This window comes from Leguminivora glycinivorella, chromosome 24, assembly GCF_023078275.1.
Source record: "Leguminivora glycinivorella isolate SPB_JAAS2020 chromosome 24, LegGlyc_1.1, whole genome shotgun sequence".
In the NCBI taxonomy this organism is placed as follows: domain Eukaryota; kingdom Metazoa; phylum Arthropoda; class Insecta; order Lepidoptera; family Tortricidae; genus Leguminivora; species Leguminivora glycinivorella.
In genome coordinates this window covers 3,699,447-3,717,506 of record NC_062994.1, presented here as the reverse complement: position 1 = coordinate 3,717,506, position 18,060 = coordinate 3,699,447, and the positions used below count along the sequence as shown (strand labels likewise).

At 40.3% G+C, this 18,060-nt stretch overlaps 1 protein-coding gene across 1 annotated transcript in view; it reads right to left on the bottom strand.

Annotated features, from left to right (window-relative positions):
• The window catches only part of LOC125238902, a 189,259-nt gene that overhangs the window by 26,039 nt on the left and 145,160 nt on the right, over window positions 1–18,060 (bottom strand). Inside the window, exons 3-4 of the mRNA XM_048146390.1 lie at window positions 4,519–4,608; window positions 125–273 (exon numbers count right to left, since the gene is read on the bottom strand). Coding sequence (XP_048002347.1) covers window positions 125–273; window positions 4,519–4,608 — 239 coding nt within the window. The remainder of the gene's footprint in view (window positions 1–124; window positions 274–4,518; window positions 4,609–18,060) is intronic.

Below are 18,060 nucleotides of genomic sequence, written 5' to 3'. Positions count from 1 at the left end.
TGACAAGTGATAGACAGCCTGCCTGCTTGCTGCCGGGAGTCGAGTACATATATTACATCTTCACTACTCTACATATTTAGAACTGGCCACCATTCGGAAAGTGTTACTTAATGAACGAACTTACAGTCTTGAGCCGCTTGTTGAGCCAGTAGTCGTAGACGGCGATGACCAGGTCGTCGTGCCTCTCCAGGAGCAGCTTGGCCTCGTTCAACGTCACCACCGTCTGTCCGGAGCTCTTTTCTAGCTTGTCCATCATTTGTTCGAACATTAATTCTGAAATTTAATAAGGAAGGATTAAGGCCCAGGGGCCCATTTCTCGAAAGGTACAAGCCTTGTATTACAAGTGTGTTTCCATGACAACCCATACGATTTGACAGTTCGCGCACTTGTAATACAAGGCTCTGGTCGTTCTGAACTGTCGACGACGACGACGTCCAGTTGGACTTCGTAAATGTTCGGGAGTGGTCGTTCTCGCCCGCCGCGTGCAACGCCCGGGCGGTGCACTGCGAGAACGACCCCTCCCGAACATTTTCAGACGGTTCAGAACGACCAGTGACTAACACACATTAACAGAAGACAAAATAAATGATATATGCATAGCTCGAAGCCATGCGATATGCGCTTGCCGAGGAACAGATGCCTAATGGAGAGTTTTCAACAGAATGATATGATGTTACGATCTTCAGCATTGAGGGAACGACTGAAAAAGATGTAATTATGCATTTACTTATAAGACAAGTGTGGGATGACTTGTAAAGCACCATTTTGTAACATTTTGCATAGAATAATAAAAGTGATTATTGTTATATTTTAGCGCATCCACGGTCGAGCAAATATATAGTTATTAAGCCAGGAGCGTGTTACTGTTAACGGCCAATCGCGTGTTTCAAACGCGTTAAACGTCTATAATACTAAAATAAACTTGGGGTGCACTTTAAGTATTCCGAATATTGTAAAAATGTATTTGTGTCGTGATTGAGAACATTTAATATTATAATAATCAAATGAGCAGTGACGTGTAATAAATAAGCTACAATATTTTGATCGGCAAAGTCACCTCAACCACACCTCGGACACCGGCGATCAAATATATGAATGAGGCGCGTTCCTAGCACACATTCTAAGCTCGTGTAGGTGAACGCGTACCATGCTTGTATGAGTGAGATATGACAGGTCGACTGCTGTCGTTTTTGACAGGGGGTAACTGTGAGGTAACCGAGAGGGGGTGGGTGGCATTTTCAGCGGGGAACGGGAGTGGCCATACTGTACGATAAATCATAAATCATAAATCATAAATCAATCATTTATTCGTGATAAACAACATACAACACATATAAAACAATAAAAGCACATTCAAAAGTTAAAAGAAAAAATAATAATTAAAAAACAAAGAAAAATAAAACACATTCATATAATTGTTTACCACGAAATGGTCCCGCCTCAGCGTAATGCTAACCACAGGGCCAGCGCTGATCTTCCGGCGAGACCATTTGTGTGCCACGGACGCATAAACGTGCAACACGGCCTTAACAGCCTGAACGCGTCCATTTGTCGTTGGTCACAATCGGCGCCATCTTGCGCCTGCGCGTTAATTGTCATGATGACATTGATGACAATTTTGTGAAGACCATGTTGCGCGTAGTATTAAAAGAACAGTTTTCCCAAATTAAAATCATAGTTTTACTAAAAATAATACATGGAACAGGCATATCACTACATAGAAATAATAGTTACAATAATATATCATAAAATAAGAAACAATACATCGACAAATAAGAAGTGTTTTGTTGCAAAAACATTCATGTGAAGAATATTGGTGTTTGTTGCTAAAAATGAACACAATATCACCTGTAAAGAGCGTCGAATGTATTAAAGCAATATACGTGCGAGGTGGTGATGAAATTGCAAGAAGGCGGATTACAAATTTGGACAGCAACAAGTGCGCTTTGTGTTTATGAGGAAAGGACATAAAAACAGGTTTGTTATTTACGGATATCCTTTAGTACTCTTTATTATACTGTGCCTCAACTCTAACAGGCTAGAAATACAGCTTAGTTTTTTAACTTGACATGGGACCTGGGACCTCTCTTTGCAGGCTATTTAGTAATCTTATAGAGTATAACTAACCACAATTATTTTGAAAAAACCCCCGACATAGTGGACCGATTGTCATGAAACATGGCTAAGAACACTCCCGGTTAACTCAGTTTTAAACAAAAAAAAACTAAATCTAAATCGGTTCATCCGTTCGGGAGCTACGATGCCACAGACAGACACACACACAGACAGAGAGACAGACACGTCAAACCTATAACACCCCGTCGTTTTTGCGTCGGGGGTTAAAAACTAGTTCCAACTATACCCTAGCATTTTCTTACACGGCTATAAGATTACGTGTATTTGTAACAATCAGCGCCACTTTACGCGCGATGCCAATAGGTGTGCACTGTGCAGTGGTAGAGAGTCACAGAAGGTTATTTCTCTATTAAAAGATATACCTATAATAAAGATACAAGCGCTTTTGAAAAGACACCTCATGTGTACTCCAAATTATGCTCCATGGTATACAGAATTGACAAAGTGTATAAATACTTGTATATTGTTAAATCTGTCCCTACCCTTATCAGTGAATAATCCAAGTATAAAAGCTCGGCCACATGTGCGTTTTGAGAGCATAGGCGGAGCGTTAGCGGAGCACAATGATAGCGGAGCGCCGGACGAACGCTGGCGTTGCGCTCAGCGGACGCGAATGCGCGGATTGCAAGCGGAACGCCAGCGTTCGTCCGGCGCACCGCTATCATTGCGCTCCGCTAACGCTTCGCTATCAAAACGCTTTATATGTGGCGGAGGCTTAAGTCCGTATTCATTAGTTATCGTATGCGGTGTAAACTATAAATTACATTGCCGTTTCAAAGCTCATCGCTCCCGCGGGGCGAGTATTTTTTTTTTTTTTATTTCGTTATAAACAAAGAAAAAAATTACAACAAGTTTTGTACTTATCTGCCAAACTGCACAGCAGTTTGTTGGCAGAAAAAATATTCTACCCTCCACCATTTATGTTGAACCACTTGTTTTGTATTTCATACAATGATAAAAAAGTATGTAATTTAAACATGCAAGTATTAGATTAGTGAGAAGGATGCCTCTGTAATGTGTTTTCTAAACTCTGAGCCAGTTTTACGTTATCTAACCGCTAATATGTTACAACTTTTCGTGACCGAGTTTGGTACGCGAACAAAATGAAGTTTTGAAGCATTCAATAATCTCGTAACGCCCACCATACAACATTTTTGCTAGGGAATTTTGATTCTAGGTGTACTTGAAACTGAGTCGAGTTTCATTTGTCCGAAAAATTTTAGAAACAAAAGAAATGCTACTTTATTTGTTTACATAAAAGTTTAAATTCCATTGAAACCAAATGTACATCTGATTGTACATTGCGCGGCAAGAGGATAAGGCAGCGTTCCCACTTATGCGTCGCGTGTCTCGGGGCGCGCAAAGGGCGTCCGCGCCACGCCACCTGAGTGTAATTCAAAAAGCGTCTCCTCAGTACATTTTGTATAGGAAGGACGTAAGGCGCGCCGCCAAGCGGCGCGGCGCGCGCCCCGCCGCCGCCACGCCACCTGGGGCGCATCTTACGTCTTTCCTATACAAAATGTACTGAGGAGACGTTTTTTGAATTACACTTAAGCGGCGTGGCGCGGACGCCCCTTGCGCGCCCCGAGACACGCGACGCATAAGTGGGAACGCTGCCTAACATAGTTAAACACAATAAAAATACTTATACTAAAACCTTACAAATGGACACTTGAAAAGTTTTGAAGTAAGGTACAGCGGGGCATTTCTCGACTGGGGAACAATTGTAACTAATCCATTTTTTTCATTATTACTATGATCTATATGTATCCACTGAAGACGCCTACCATATATAACCGGTGGACACTCTATTTAATAATGCAAACATTGTAACACATGGAAAAAATGGACCAGTTAGTTACATTTGCCCCCCAGTCGAGATTTGCCCCGCTGTACCTTACAGGGACTTTCATTTCATCAAGGCGTTTTCTATTAAGCAATTGGGTAGGTAAAGTTTTTTGAAGATATATTTTTCTGATAGAATACGTTATAACGATCACGGAAAGGTGACTCTTCAAAAAACTTTACTTACCCAATTGGCTCACATGAGCCAGATAAGACAACCCAACTGCCAAACCGGCATCACTTTTGCGAATTTTGCGATTAGACTCGATTCGGCTCGTCGAGCCTAGTGGACTCAAGCTATTGCCAGGGGCGGCTCACTCCGTGATTCTATCGCCGCGCTACAAGTACATGCCGGGGGCCGCGGTTCGAGGCCCATTCAGTGGTGACGACCTTCGCGCGGCGCAATAGAATTCAATGTCGGCTGCTGGCGTGCGGTCCGTTTGTTAATGTAGGAATTTAGAATGGCGGCATTTAGTAAACATCAAAGGAGTGATCCTTCTATACTTGTACTATGATATATTCTGTGCTAGTGTTTACCTGTGAGCTCCGGATGCCTCTGCTGCTTTAGCCACCGCTCGTCCTCGGAGTCGATGTCGTACTCTGGCGCCTCTTGTTCCTGCCATAGCGCTGTAACAAAACAATACTTTGTAAGCCGATGACATTGATATTCTCTTCAAAGATAGATATAAAAAAGAGAAGCCTTATTTAACCTTTTAATCGCTTTGAATTTTTCAACAAACGTGCTTGTTATGCTTGTATCCACCGTGGATAATCCATGGCATTAGTACTAAGATTTATCTTATTATCAATTTTCGGCACAATAAGCTGGTTTGGCTCAATGATCCAAAGTGAACATTGGCCTCCGAAATAAGAGCACAAACAGTTAGTGACTTAAGCGTGTAAGTAAAAAGTTAAGTGTGGAAAATATAAAACTACGTATTTGTCGATAAATATTGCATATATGTATATAATTCAGGAATATATTATTTAAAGAAACCCAACCCAGGAATCCCTCGCTAGCTGCGAATCGTGCGAAATATTCACAAAAAGTTAGTAAACCTTTTGCAAACTTCACGTTTAGTAACGTAGGTAGGCTAAGGCTACTATAATTTCCAAAGATATTTTAGTATCCCTATTCGGTAATCAATAAGAAGTTTCCTTTTCACCTACCGTTTCGAGCTTTGTAGAAATATTGGCACCTGTCAAGAACAAGATTGATTTGATAGACTTGTACCTACCAAAGTCTCGTTCCTTTATAAACCCTAGGTATTCAATCATTAGGACGATAGTCTACTATCATCCATACTAATATTAAATGGGAAAGTGTGTGTGTGTGTGTTTGTTTGTCCATCTTTCACGGCAAAACGGAGCAACGAATTGACGTGATTTTTTAAGTGGAGATAGATGAAGGGATGGAGAGTGACATAGGCTATTTTTGTCTCTTTCTAACGCGAGCAAAGCCGCGGGCAAAATCTAGTATGTACATACATACATATAATCACGCCTGTATCCCATAAAGGGGTAGGCAGAGCACATGAACTACTCAAGTTTCAGTGCCACTCTTGGCAAAAAGGGGCTGAAAAAAATCCAAATGGTGACATTGTAGTGACAGGTTGCCAGCCTGTCGCCTACGCCACAATTTAACCCACATCCCACAGTCGACTTCTACGACATATGTTTAACATGCCGTCCTTTTTCTTCACGTTGGAGAAATAGGGAGGCATACAGACTTAAGGGACCGGCCACACTTAAGAGACGCATGTCCTGAGGTGCGGAACGGACGTCCGCGCCACGCCGCCTGAATGTAATTCAAAAAACGTCTCCTCAGTACATTTTGTATAGGAAGGAGGTAAGACGCGCCCCAGGCGGCGTGGCGGCGGCGTGGCGCGCGCCGTCCGTTGCGCGCCGCAAGACATGCGTCTTATGAGTGTGGATGGTCCCTAAGATCATATTTCTATGATAAACTATAGTGGACTATAGGCCTTAGTGATAATCTCGAGCTGTGGGCTATTTGACCACAGTGACATTGACACTGACAATTCTGTTCCTATTTCTGTGTTGATAAGTAACATTGTTACTCAGCGTCAATATTTCCTTGTTGAACAGGCTATGAACCGCGAAGTGTCACTGTCGGGCGACAATAGGCTAGTTTCCTACTAGTCAAATCAGCTTCTTTTTAAGAACTGTCAAAACGATTTGCTTATACCATAGATTTAGAGATATTAAGCTAGATTGAGTAGTTAGGCCAAAAAGTGTGTCCACATGAGAGGGTAAAGTTGGGGCTGGTGTCCCTCTCGCACTTATTGCCACTGTCAAAATAATTTGAATGACGTCATCACTGTCACTGGTCACACGTGCGAGAGGAACACCAGTCCCAACTTTGACCCTCTCATGTGGACACACTTTTACTAGTCTGACACGAACGCCTTTCTGGACCGCAGATAAGGTTCAATTTAGTATGGCAAAAAAAGTGTGAGCTCAGTCCCTATTGAAAGTCCATGGCTTATACGAAATTACTATGAAATACTGAGGAGTGACGTCACGGTCAATTCATTATATCTTTCTCTTTGACTTATTAAATATAAATAATGTTTAAACATAACTACTGACCATATTTTTCTTCCAATTATCTGGTGCTTTATTTCGAGAATTTCCTATATTTAAAATAAAATATTTTATGCAGTATAAAATATTTTATTTTAAATATAGGAAATTAGCCTGTTGCCACTGTGAAACAGGCCACTGAAGATATAAAAAATCCGCAATTCCCATTAATCACAGTATCTGAGCTATTCGTCAGAATGGTTTAGGAACAAGTTTTTACGTTCGGGCCCGGTGGGCAATGACCCTTCTTTTTTGCCCGAGTACTATGAAGTAAGGCAGCGTTTACTAGTACAAAAAAAACATGGAGAAAACATAATTTTATTTTATATAGGTATGAAAAAAAATCATCTTTAATTTTCACTTGAAAACTTCTGTATAACGGAATATTTTGTATGGAGGTAAAAATGTTGTTAAGCAATAATTATTTGAGTAAGATTGTCGTCATCAAAATAACAATTTCAGAACTTTGATTGGTAATAAGAATATATAGTTTTAAGCGCCTCGTCCTAGAGCCGGGTAGACATTCTGGGCACTTCATATGTACCAAAGAGGATCGAGGATTATAGAGAGTTACTGTCAAAGTAAAATGTGTAATCACAGTGCATAGACTGCCATCTCTCGACACAAGCTTAGAACTTTTGAACCTCAGTTTTGACAATTTGGCCCATACTCTTAGCTTGATATGTATTAAAATGTCAAATATTAATATTAGCGCCATCTAACCGAGCGTTCCCCAAAGATGTAACGCCATCTAGGCCACCGTACCTTTTTCTCTGTGGCTTTGAGGTACGTTTTTTTCTTAGACATTATCCATCTATACGGAGTTACATATGTCTTTGATATGTACTAATTAAGATGTTGGAGGGCACTTGAACAGAGATTATACTTCATACTTCATACTTCATACTTATTTATTCATAAAGCCAATTTACATGTCAACATTATAATATAAACTTAAAATTAGAAACAAAACTTACAGTTCCATGTACCTAGTTTAAATAAAGTTAGTTAATTAAGTACAACATATATTCATTAAGTTATTAATTAGATTTTTTTTACATTTTTTACATGCCACATTAAACAGACACTGACTTTGTAAGCACCAGGAATTCCCCGTAGGTGTAGAGCGGGTGTTCGACAAGCCACTTTTTTAATCGGTACTTAAAGTTGCACAAACTTGGCGCTTCTGTTATATTTGTTGGGAGGCTATTGTATACGGTAGGTCCCATTATATGCGTCAGTTTATTTGATTTTTTTAATTTCCTACTAATACCTACAAGTTTTGTGGCGTTACGTGTATTATAACTAGAACCTGACCCTTTAGTTTTAAAAGAGTCTAAGTTTCCTCTTACGTATATAGCTACTTGCATGATAATAATTGCCGGCAGTGTAAGGATATTGAGTTTTTTGAAGAGGTCTTTTGCCGGGGTATCGGTAGGCACTCGCGCAATGATCCTGACGGCGCGTTTCTGCATTCTAAATACTCTTTCCCATTGTGCACAGCGCCCCCAAAGTTCCACGCCATACTGTATCAACGCGTGTACCGTGGCAAAATAACAGGACCGGGCTACCTCTGGAGTTACTGTTTTCGCGACACGAGCTAAGGCAAAGCAAGCACTTCCCAACTTGCTACATAACCTGTCGACGTGCAGGTCCCATTTTAAGCCCTGATCAATTTGGAATCCTAGAAAGGTGGTGCAGGTTGTTTGTTGGAGTATATTTACATCAATCTGGACTCTAAGTGGCCTCATAATTCTGCCAGTCAAATTGAAGTGCAAGAAGTGAGTCTTTTTTAAATTCAGGGCAAGCCCGTTACAAACAAACCACCGCGATAGCTGTGCTACCGTTGTGTTCAGTTCGCACTCTATACCATCAAGAGTAGGCGCTGTAACAATAGCAGCTATGTCATCAGCGTACATTAGAATTTCGGCTGCATGAATTGACTCTGGTAGGTCATTGAGAAGTAGGGAAAAGAGAATATTAGATACGGACGAGCCTTGCGCGACACCCATTGTTACTTCTAAGGGATCCGATCTTATTTTCCCACCGTCACTAACTGTTATTTGGGACCTTTCTTTGAGTAGGCTAGTAAACAGAGCCAGCGATGAGCCACTAATGCCGTAGTGCTGCAGCTTCGCTTCTAGTAGAGCATGGTCGGCCACATCGAAGGCCTTGGAGAGGTCACAGCACACAATTGCTACTTGCAGTTGACTCTCCTTGGCGACCATGATACGCCGGATTAGTTCTCGAGTTAGAGAAGTCGTCGAGTGTCCAGGGCGGTACGCATATTGTCGTTCAGACAGCGCACTCGTATCGACCAAGAAGTTGGAGAGACGGCTACTCAGGCCACTCTCGAGAACTTTTGATACTGCAGGGATGATAGAAATAGGCCGGTATCCATCTATGTCCGCTCTCTTTCCTTTACCCTTAAAGATCGGAGCAACTTTGCTGGTTTTTAACAAGGAGGGCATAACGCCTTCCTCTATGCAGCGGTTGAAGAGTTCCGACATAGCAAACGCGAGCGGTATTGGGGCTAGTCGTAAAAGCTTCATGCTTATGCCAAACACATCAGTCGAGGCTTTTGGTGGTATTTTTGAGGATATAAGACGATGAACCTCATCTGCAGTAAATGGCTGAAGAACTAGGGTCTCTTTCGTAGCAGGCCGAGCAGCACGCAGTTCGCGTATCGCACGAGCAACATCCGCACGCGGAGCCCCGCACGCCATTGCAGCACTCAGAAACCTACAGTTAATCGCATTCATGGCGTGTTTTTTGCTAGGAAATGCTACCCCGTTATCATCTAAAATAACATCAGCGACATCCAACACGGGGCTGTTATTTTTACCGCGTTCCTTGTTTATTACTGACCACAAGGCTTTCGATACATTATCACTTGATTTGATTATTTTATTGTAGTGACTTGATTTGCAGTTTTTCATTAAACTACTATAGTGTAGTTGCATGTTCGATATAATGCCATCAAGAAGCTCACCATTGGGCTGCCTATTTCTTAATGCTATGATATCAAATAATAATGATTTGTACTGTTTCACTTCGGCTGTAATCCACGTTTGCTCTACCTTGTTCTTAATTATTCGTTTTTTAAGGGGGAAACAAATTTCATATTTATTCACTATAATATTTAGGATAGCTGTCGTCAGTCTATCGGCGTTAACGTTTTTTGTAACAATTTCCATCCAATCGACACTGTTAATGGCTTCAGCAAAGCGTGCCTGGTTGCATACAGAGAAATGTCTACAATATGTATGAAATTCATTTACCATTTTTGTGCTTCGTAATCGCAGCTCAGCTTTGATTGCGAGGTGATCACTTAAATTAGTTACTACTGCACTAGCATTTACTGAGCCTGTCGATAAGTTTGAATATAAATGGTCTAAACAAGTTGCGGTATTACTAGTTATGCGTGTATAAAAATTTACTTCATTTACGAATCCATGCGTACAGAGCAAGTCAGACCATTTTTTAAGATTCATATTGTTCTCGCCTAGGCAATTTATATTAAAATCGCCTATAAATATGCAATGTAGCTCTAGGTCATTTATTTTGTCTAGAACCCGCTCGAACACCACAAGAAAGTCAGTTATGCTCACAAGATTAGTTCTATAAATGCAGATTACCGTTATGCCATAATCAATAAGATCCAAAGCCGAAATTTCGCAAAACTGCTCTATGGATAATTGAGTCAAGTCGGAATTTTCAACGCATTTAACACCTTCGCGTGCATATAAACACGACCCACCGTGTAATACATTCGTCCTACAATAACATGATATTAATTTGTAACCTTCTAAATGTACACAACTTAGTTTCGGTAACGTAAGCCAGTGTTCGGTGACCCCCAAGATGTCGCACTTCAGGTCGCTTTGCAATAACACTTCCAGGCGTAATGTTTTATTCTGGAGAGCTGCTATATTTTGGTGACATACAGTTATTATGTGAGGTCTAGTACAATTGGGGTTATTCTTTATCAAAGCGTGGCTGTTGCTGCTCGTTGTTCCTGGTGGTACTGGTTGCAGCCTGTTTGCCTTTACGCTGGTGTCTACGGGGACCGCTAGGCGAGCGGTGCTGGTGTTGCTGGTGGGAGGGGGCGCGCCCGGCGCGCCCACCGCTGGCTCGAAACCACTCACTTACCACTGTTCCAGTCGGCCAAATATCTGGGGACATGATTTCGTCAAACTTGCTACAGGACACAGTTACTGCAAACGATGCGTAGTGATCGTGTTTCAGATGTAGTTTGTTAACTGTGCTACTAGTATAACCGGTTTTGCGCGCAATGTAGGAACGAATAGCATCCGGTGTTGTGCTGGTCTTAAAAAAACAGGCATGTATTTTTTTAACGCGTTCAGTTGTTTGTACTTCTACGTCCATAGGGCCAGTTCCTGTGACGGCGATCCGTTTCGGTTTCTGTGTCATACGACCATTTTTATATAGAACAGTCCGAAATTCGTCGTTTGTATCTGTATTGTTGCTCTCGAGGGTTGAGACGTCAGGCTCTCGTGATCTGTTTTCGCTGGTAGCGCTTGATTTAACTCTACCTCCGCTGAGCGCCGCAGTTGAGCTAATATTTGGGTCCGGATTAATACTAGTGTCTGGATTAAAACCTGCCGTTCGGCTCGCCTCGGGAGTCATGACGTGCGTTAGTAATCCATTTGCGCTTGCAGCGCTTGATTCAATTCCAACTCCGCTGAGCGCAGCGGTTGAGAAAATGTTTGGGTCCAGATTAATACCTGCCGTTCGGCTAGCCTCGGCCTCGGGAGTTGTGACGTCATGCATTGGTATTGGTATTTCGTCTGCGCTTGCGCCGCTCGATGTCATTGGGTCTGGAATAATACTTGAAGGTCGGCTCACCTCGGGCGTCTTCGCGGCTTTTGGTGTACGTAATCCGCTAGCAGTTTTAGCGCTTGATTTTGTCGTGGCGCTTTTGCTGTGCGCAGTGGTACCAGCTTTCAAACGTGCTTGACGCATTGGACGCTGGCGCTGCAGCGCTGCCGGGGCTGGTGGAGTAGTATAGGCGGTGATAGACTTACGGTTTTTCGCTGAGATACCCTCCAAACTCGATTTCTGGCTATTTATTGTTTCTGTTTGCTTCAGAATTATGTCATTTTGCTCGCTTATTTTCATTTCTAGTGCACTTAAACGATTTGTCACTGAGTTTAGTGTTTGTCTCAGCTCTAGCATAGAGCTTTCAAGGGCCTTAAAAGGCATTATAATATGGTTAATTTAATTATTTTGCCGAGAGGCGATCCGACGTGCGAGGGAATCAAGTACCCACCAAATAATAAATTACTATTACTACTGGAGAATGGCGTACAGTATCAAGCGGTCTAGCACAACCTTGCGCTGCCGCGCGCAAGTTCATACATCAAGCGCGACTTCAAGTATGGAATCGCGGGCGAGAGCGCAAGTTGTGCTAGACCGCCGCCTCGCCTAGTCCTTTATTTTTCGCATTTGTGCTTTTTTGAAAGAACAAAAAATAATATGTAATTGTAAAATGCATTTCTTTATATTTCACTTTTTTTGTCGTAGTGGCCTTCGGACAGTGTGAAGCCACGCTTACAGGTAGTACTGTACTAGTAGGTCTGCTGAAGCGTGCAGGTTACATTGGGGTAAGGGTCGTGAACGGGTTATTTTTATCTCTATTTTGTTTTAAATAAAACGTGAACTCTCAGCCGGAAAAGTTCTCGTTTGCTCAACAAGTGTTCACGTGGATTAAGTCGTTGTATTTACTGTATGAAAAACAGAATTAAAATTTGTATACGACCAATTGCTAGTTAGCTGAGCATTTCTTTTTTTTTGCCATTTTTTTTATTTTGATTGTTTTAGGGAATTTTAGGTCAATTGTACTCAGAATCACGAGTACTTTCAATCTCACTGGGAGACAAAAAGTGTCCTAGAATTTCTATACATTTTTGTTACTTTCCTCTTTTGTTAGCCCATACAACATGTACGGAAAATGGTAACAAAATAAGAAAAAAAATCGTATGGGACAATTTTTTTAACGATTTTTATGGGACAATCCTAGTAGGATTGAAAAAGCTAGTAATTTTGAGTAAAAATAGCATTTTTTTTTTCCAAAAATATCACATTTCATAAGTGGCAAAAAAAAAGAAATGCTCAGCTGGGAACGGTGGCATTGATGATTGGTTCAAAATTCATTAAGCCATAAATTCCACCTCCGACAGGTCTCGAACCTGTGACCTTCTGTGGCCTTTTTCACAACAGTGACAATTGTCGCCCGTCAGTGACACTTCCCCGTGCATTGCCTGTTCAACAAGGAAATATTGACACCGCCTAACTATGTTACTTATCAACCCAGAAATAGACATATAATTGTCAGTATTAAAGCCTCTGCCACACATAAAGCGTTTTACTAGCGTAGCGTTAGCGGAGCGCAATTATAGCCGTGCGCCGGACGAACGCTGGCGTTCCGCTCGCAATCCGCGCGCATTCCGCTCGCAATCCGCGCTCGTTAGTTCCGCTGGGCGCAACGATAGCGTTCGTCCGGCGTACCGCTATCATTGCGCTCCGCTAACGCTCTCAAAACGCGCATGTGTGGCCGAGCTTTAAGTGTCAATGCCACTGTCGTGAAACAGCCCGCTGGTACAGTCAACCAATTGCCACTGTAGAACTATGTCATAGTGACGTTATAAATCAGATTGTAAGAAATCTCTCACTGCTTGTCATTTTGACATGGTTGTAGAGTGGCCTAGGGTTCCAATTGGTTGACTATACTTCGTTTCGTCAAAAAAGCTACAACCTAATTGTTACTACGCACAAGTCGCACAACGTAAGAAAGAACAAGTTTTCAAACGTATGCATATCCTTATAAGCCACGTCATTCCAGTCATCACTACACCACATTACAGACCCTTGTTATATCCCCTTTTTGCCCCATATGGTTTGCGATCCGGTCTGTGTACTGTTTTTGCATAAGGCCCTATGTTCACATCGCTTGATCGAATCCTATCCTATGGATAACCAATGTAACTATCGATTTAACATAACATCATCCTCTTCCTTGCGTTATTCCGGCATTTGCCACGGCTCATGGGAGCCTGGGGTCCGCTTTGACAACTAATCCCAATATTTGGCGTAGGCACTAGTTTTACGAAAGCGACTGCCATCTGACCTCCCAACCCGAAGGGTAACTAGACCTTATTGGAATTAGTTTGGTTTCCTCACGATGTTTTCCTTCACCGAAAAGCGACTGGCAAATATCAAATGACATTTCGCACATAAGTTCCGAAAAACTCATAGGTACGAGCCGGGGTTCTTATCTTACCGCTAGGCCACCAGCGCTCTGATGATTTTAACATAACATTAACAGTCTTTAAATATTTAGATTTATTGATTCTTTTTGCATATTCTTATAAGCCACGTCATTACAGTCATCACTACAGTACATTACAGACCCCTTTTTGCCCCAAATGGTTCTGTGTGCTGTTTTTGCATCGGGACTTATGTTCACATCGCTTGCTCGAACGCTAGGGATAACCAATGTAACTGTATATTTTAAGACGATACGGTAGGGGTCAATTCTCCATACAAACGCTCTCGACTATTTCCTCCCTGGTTTTTGAAGGTAGAGCACTGATTTTTTCAACACAGATTGTTATTATTTTTATCTGTGTCGGACGTCGGACCGTTTTGATTTTTTTGATATTCTGCTTTTTAAAGACTCGAGAGCCAATCAAAAATTTCCAAACACGGCCTTTTTCAGTGTGGCGCGAAAAAAGAATACTCAAAATTGGTAACAATTAACCAAAAAAGCTAAACGGTCCGACATAGATTATTTCATTGTTATTCAGATTCTCAAATTTCGTTCCGATTGATTAAGTTTTGAAGGAGGAAAGAGTCGAGAGCGGAACCTCGATTTTAAAGATTTTTTTGAAATATCTTTTGACTGAGTTGTTCTTAATGGACAATTTTTTTTCGATAAATCTAGTTAATAACACTTGTATATTTAACTAAAATTTCCAAGTTGAAAGGGGGGCTCCTTTCCATTTTAGCATTTTCGCTACCGTATCCTCTTAAAAGTAAAATGAACTGCACTTTATTTGGCCCTTATAGACGACGTAAAAGGGATCCCCTTAATATGATAAGTAAAACTGCATTGCGATGACTCTTTTACCTAAGAACAGCCAGCATCAATAATTATACGACAGCCAGAGCACTAAGAACTTAATCGGAAAACGTTTTTTTTTTTATAGTAATAAAGGCGTGCTATTACGGTATATTTGGCCCTTTGGCTGCAACAGTATATTATATACTGACTGTACATATCATTATTAATATATGTGCAATGATAATATTTTTGCTCATCGTTCATATTTATATTCATATTCATATTCATATTCATATTCATTTATTCATGCTTTCACATAAGTATACATAAAAATGGGTACACGTTACATGACACCCTGTTAGGGCATAGCAGATTATCTTATAATCTAGAACTTATATACTAATCTATCCTAATGAAAATACATACTAATTAACAATAAAACAATATATACAAAACTTAACCACAATAAATAATTCTACATAATATATTATATTGCCTAAATATTAATGGCGCTAACAAAGTAATGCATGTTTTCATAGTTAAGTATATTAAATAGTTTTAATTTTAAATTTCTTTGTCTTGCAAAAACTCTTGTAGATTATAGTAACATTTCCCTATTAATAGATTTTTTAGTTTGTTTAAGAAGGTATTTATATTTTTTTCTTCTTTTAATTTATTACTTAATTTGTTGTATATCTTGATAGACGTGGAGTGTGGACTGTCACTATGCAATTTCATTGTAGACCCTGATACAGGAACTAGGTTATTTTTGAACCTAGATTCATAACGGCGGGTCTGATCTATAATTGACGTGTACAGCTGTGGGTTTTTTCTTACAAATTTACATACCTCGTAAATGTATACAGAAACTAAGGTTAACATATTAAATTTTTTAAAATAAGGACTACAGCTCTCTGGGATTTTTATGTTTGCTAGTATCCGCACACACTTTTTCTGCAGAATAAAAAGATCCTTGACGTCTGTACTGTTACCCCATAGTATGATGCCGTATGTAAGCCAAGAATAGGCATAGGAGTAATAAGCTGTAATCGCAGAGTTGAAGTCAGTTGATCTTTTTATTTCTTTTAATGCGTACACGAAAGATGATAGTTTTGATTTAATTTTGGCTACATGTTCCTTCCAATTAATATTTGAGTCAATAACGAAACCCAGTAAGTTTGCGGAGTCCACGAAATCCAATTTTGTTCCATTTATGTCAAAATGTTGTGATAAGGGGGTTTTCTGATAAGGCCTAAATTGTATGATTTTAGTCTTATAAATATTTAGTTTTAAATTATGGTCTTCCATCCATTCTGTTACATTATTTAAAATATAATTTACGTCTTGGTTTATGTTTGCGTCATCACTACATGAGGTTAGGATCGAGATGTCATCGGCAAAAAGTACACAAGACTGTGAAACTGCTTTAGGAATATCATTAATATAAATTAGAAAGAGCAAACATCCAATTACACTCCCCTGAGGGATAGAATGCCTGACGGGTAGCTGATCAGATATTACGCTTGTTATTTCACCCGTTGTATGGTCCATACATTCTATCGCGACACACTGTTCTCGGTTTTTGAGGTAAGACGTAAACCAGTCGTGAGCAATTCCCCTTATTCCTATCTCATATATTTTATTTAATAGTATGCCATATTGGACCATATCATATGCCTTAGACATATCTAGTAATATGCCGATTGCGTACCTTTTGTCATTAAGTATATCTAAAACATTTAATATATATTTGTATGCGGCCAGAGTAGTAGAACGGTCTTTCCGGAACCCGTTTCGTTATTATTATATCGTTTTCCTTATTGAACCCCCGACGCAAAAACGACGGGGTGTTATAAGTTTGACGTGGCTGTCTGTGTGTGTGTCTGTCTGTGGCATCGTAGCTCCCGAACGGATGAACCGAATTGGATTTAGTTTTTTTTTGTCTGAAAGCTGAGTAAGTCGGGAGTGTTCTTAGCCATGTTTCATGAAAAGCGGTCTACTATCCGCCATTATTTTTTATTTTGCCTGGTCCCTGAACGCTTGACTTGCTCGCTTTTAGCGCCCTTTAGGAATAACTCCACAGGTCATTGTACAAATGAAGACATATTAAAGCGCCTGTACCGTATTTCCATGGAGTAAAGTACATAATACCTGTAGGATTGGCAAGTGGACCTGCCGGCTTAGCCGAATGACAATCGTTGACGCCAGACGCCGATCGAAACGCAGTCTGGCTCTGTCGCGCCTTTACGGAAGAGCGATAGAGATAGCTAGCTACGACAGCGATATTATCGTGAGCGTTTGTGTATTTTGGCTGCCTGTTCGTACCCTGTGTCGTAACACAGAATATATAATAGTACAAGTACAGAAGGCCCACTGCTTTGATGTTCACGAAATGCCGCCTTTTTAAATGCCTACAAAATTCTAACAAAGAAACGAGCCGCACGTGCGCAGCGTCGGATGATAGGGTTGCCTATGGATTAAAACGAATTAATTCTCAGATAAAATGTTATACTATATATTCAAGTCTTGGGTACTTTCTAGGTATATATACAGTATTTATATATTTTTGTTTAAGCCTTCAGCATCACAAGCCTTATTGGATTTTTCCGTCGGACTTAATCAATAAGATCTGTGTAAGATTGTCCTATTTTATTCATGATGTCTATTCAACTAAGCATTATACACCGTGTTTCACTTAACACTAAAAACCTGAAAACCGTTTGTTCAGAATCGAGAGTAGAATCGATTGAGCTATATCTTGATGGGGGTAATATTTTTATTTAAATTAGTAAGATTAGTTATTTTTTACGTGCCTATTCTATTGTATTCGTAATACAACATTGTGTATATCGCATTGCTAGAGGTTGTTTACCTTTTTCAGTATTTAGGGGTATTAATACTGGCTGGTTACTTGGGCGATTATTTTTTCCGCTACGAGTTTGACGTTGTTTGTCAGTTTAATCTTAATGTTTATCATAAGTCATAACAAATTGAACTCGTACCTAATTACAACCTTGTCATCCTGAATATTGGGTTTGAATTTGCTTACCGCGATTACCTGTCCAATTTAAAATTTACTGTGACAAAGCTTTAAAGTGTTTTACAATGACATCTTAGCTGTCTATTGGTAAACCTTATGTCGTTGCAGTAACGTACACAAATAAATAGTTTTATGGTTTATGATGGTAGTTAGCAATTATTTTATTGAGTGTAGAGCTTAAAGTCAAGTAGAGCTGTATATAAATCTAAAAGTTCAATTTAAAAAAAAGTAACCATCAGATTAAAATATGAATACTCTAGATGAGTTTAAAAAAATAAAAATCTGTTGGGGTGTCTGAGGTTTTGAGTGATACCGGAAACACGTTGTATGTATTAGCCATTCCACACGC